The 2,672-nt window shown below is 35.1% G+C and overlaps 1 protein-coding gene across 1 annotated transcript in view; it reads right to left on the bottom strand.

The window, feature by feature from the left end:
• Positions 1 to 1,532: 1,532 nt before the first annotated feature.
• CLCA4 (chloride channel accessory 4) overlaps positions 1,533 to 2,672 on the bottom strand; it is a 34,929-nt gene continuing 33,789 nt past the window's right edge. The window contains 1 exon segment of the mRNA XM_006903722.1: positions 1,533 to 1,972. Coding sequence (XP_006903784.1) covers positions 1,533 to 1,972 — 440 coding nt within the window.

The following is a 2,672-nucleotide window of genomic DNA, read 5'->3' as shown; positions in this document are numbered from 1 at the left end:
TGTGTTTGAGCCGGCAAGGTTGGCACAGGATAGAACGGCATTTAGGGCTCTTGTACATAGGGTCGCTATGAGTCGCAAACGACTTGATGGCACATAACAAGAACATGGTATTTCTGTAACAAAGAGGATATGGGTCAAGATCTCCCCTCGCCGCAATTCAGAGTGAGTGGCTCAATATTATTTCTTTTGTCATTATAATTCTGATTGAGTTTTGGTTAAATTTACAGAATACATTGGGTTTTCTACTGAAAATTTATATACATTTTGTTTTGTGACATTAGTTACAATCCCATAATTTGTTTGCCTTGTAGTGAGGATCTTTGTTTTCTTGATGTTGATATGAAATCCATATTGGGGGTTGTAATTTTTTATTTTCTGTAACAAGCCTTTCAAGTCCTCCTCATTTTTAGGAGGCAAGATTGTGTCATCTGCATAGTGAAGGTGTTGTTTCTCTCCATGAAGTCCAGCTTCACATATTATTTGCTCAACAAACAGATTAAATAGGTGTAGAGAAAGGACACATCCCTGATGAACATCTTTTTTCATTTTAGCACATAAAGTGTTCCCTTGCTTCACTTGGACAAACAACTTCTTGGTCTAGGTATGTGAGCACAATTAAGTGTTCTGGGATTCCCAGTGTTTTCAGTGTTAGCTATACTTTGTTATGGTCTCCATAGTTAAATTCCTTTACATAGTCAGTGGAACATAAATATTCTTCTGTTATTTTCTATTTTTATCCAGGATCCATCTGACATCCACAACACAATCTGTGGTGCCATGACTACTTCTATGCTTTACTTTGACTTCTGGTTGTTCCTTGTCAATATATTATTGTTTCAGGAATATTTTCTTTACTTGAGATAGTAGTGATATTGATCTATAATTTCCACATTCTGTTGGGTCACCTTCCTTGGAAAAGGGAATAAAGAAGGATATCTCCTTGTCAGTGACCAGTCATTGGTCCTGGAGGTCTCGTGGTATAGTGAGTTACCTGGTGGGCTGCTAACTGAAAGACTAGTGGTTCAATCCATCAGTTGCTTCACAGGGGAAATATAGTCTCCTCTGATAGAGATTTAGAGTAGCTTTTGTGGTCTAGTCATAAGAAGCTGCACTGCAGTCTCATCCACTTGGTCCAAACTGCTGTTCCATAGGGCAAAGGATGGGCAATCTCCTCCTGCAATTTACCACCTTTGAAAACCCACTGAAGGGTTTAGATATGAATTAGCTTTGACATGACCGCACACAGCAACAAATGATTACCTAAATAGACCACTTTAATGCATTCATGAAATATGACATATTCTAGAAAACTTTTTTATCAAAGAACACATAACTCGATATCAATATGAAAAAAGTATCTTTATTCATCATTATAAATGACAAATAAAACAGTGAAACTTTAATATTGACTTACAGTTTTTCAAATATTACTGGTTGTTTAAACAAAGTATCATTTATTATTTTTGCAAATTTATGATTAAAGCTAATAATTTGTAAATTTCATAAATGTCTCTAATTTTTTGTTGGTTTTCTTAAAACCCAGTCCTAGATCCACTGGAATTTTTTTTCCTACTTAAAATGCATGTCGTGGTACCTACAATAATACAGACAACCACAATAGCCCCAATCACTGACAACACCAAGGCAGTAATGTTGATTCCAGTGCTCTGATTTCCACCAGAACCGGGATTCTGAGGATTATCATCAGGACTTGTGTCTGCTTGTGGAATAAACAGTGCTACTTGTGCAATGTTGGATGTTTTTGATGTCAAATTGCTTTTATCTACACTTTTAATAGCAATGAATATATGTGTTGCGTTTTCATCTGAGATATTGCCTGGTCTAAATACAAAGGTTTCCTTGGAGTTGGCTTCCTTTGGTGACAGACCGGTTGTGTTTACTTGAAGAGCATCATCAAAATTATCTCTTAGATCAAGTATACTTCCACTTATTCTTATTACATACTCTTGAGCTAAAGGGGGGAAAAAAGTACAGATAATTTAAGAACTGGAGCACATTATTTTCACTTACTTTAAATTTTTTTTTTTTTAGCCCAACTCATGCACACATTCCTCCCCTCTCTCAATCCTCTTGGAAAACTATTTTCACACATGTGGTTTCCAATCATGCATTCTTTTCAGCATATCCTTCCTTTCACTCTCCCAGTTCAATATTCATTTTCTATCTATCCTCTTCTCTCCCCCATCTTGATCCTATTATTACATTATTCACAACAGCATAGAGATTCAAATAGCCCAGGTGCCATAAACAATTGAATGGACAGAGAAATTAGGGTAGTTCACACAATAGAATACTAAGTAGCACTGAAAACTAAAGAACTCATAAAACGCTAAACAGCATGGTTGAGTCTAGAAGGCATTATGCTGAGTGAACTATCTCAGTCACAAAGGGATAAATACAGTATAAGCAGTTACTTTTTAATTAGTATCCTTAAGAGTATAGTTTCATTTTTCATAGTCATGTACAAGGTCTTACACATCTTAAAATAAAAAGGTGACTCATGAGTTTAAAAATTCTTCCAGTTGCTACTTTCATTATGTGAAATCTTGAGACAAGATTAAAACATATCATGTTTGATTTAAATATCTCAGATTATATAATGTGAAAATAAATTATGATTATAAAGGTAATACTTTATGAATCTGTAAAGG

This window comes from Elephantulus edwardii, unplaced genomic scaffold (assembly GCF_000299155.1).
Source record: "Elephantulus edwardii isolate Elephantulus edwardi_28Jun2011 unplaced genomic scaffold, EleEdw1.0 scaffold00227, whole genome shotgun sequence".
Classification (NCBI taxonomy): domain Eukaryota; kingdom Metazoa; phylum Chordata; class Mammalia; order Macroscelidea; family Macroscelididae; genus Elephantulus; species Elephantulus edwardii.
The sequence above is the reverse complement of the archived record's forward strand: the minus strand, read 5'-3'. Positions and strand labels throughout refer to the sequence as shown.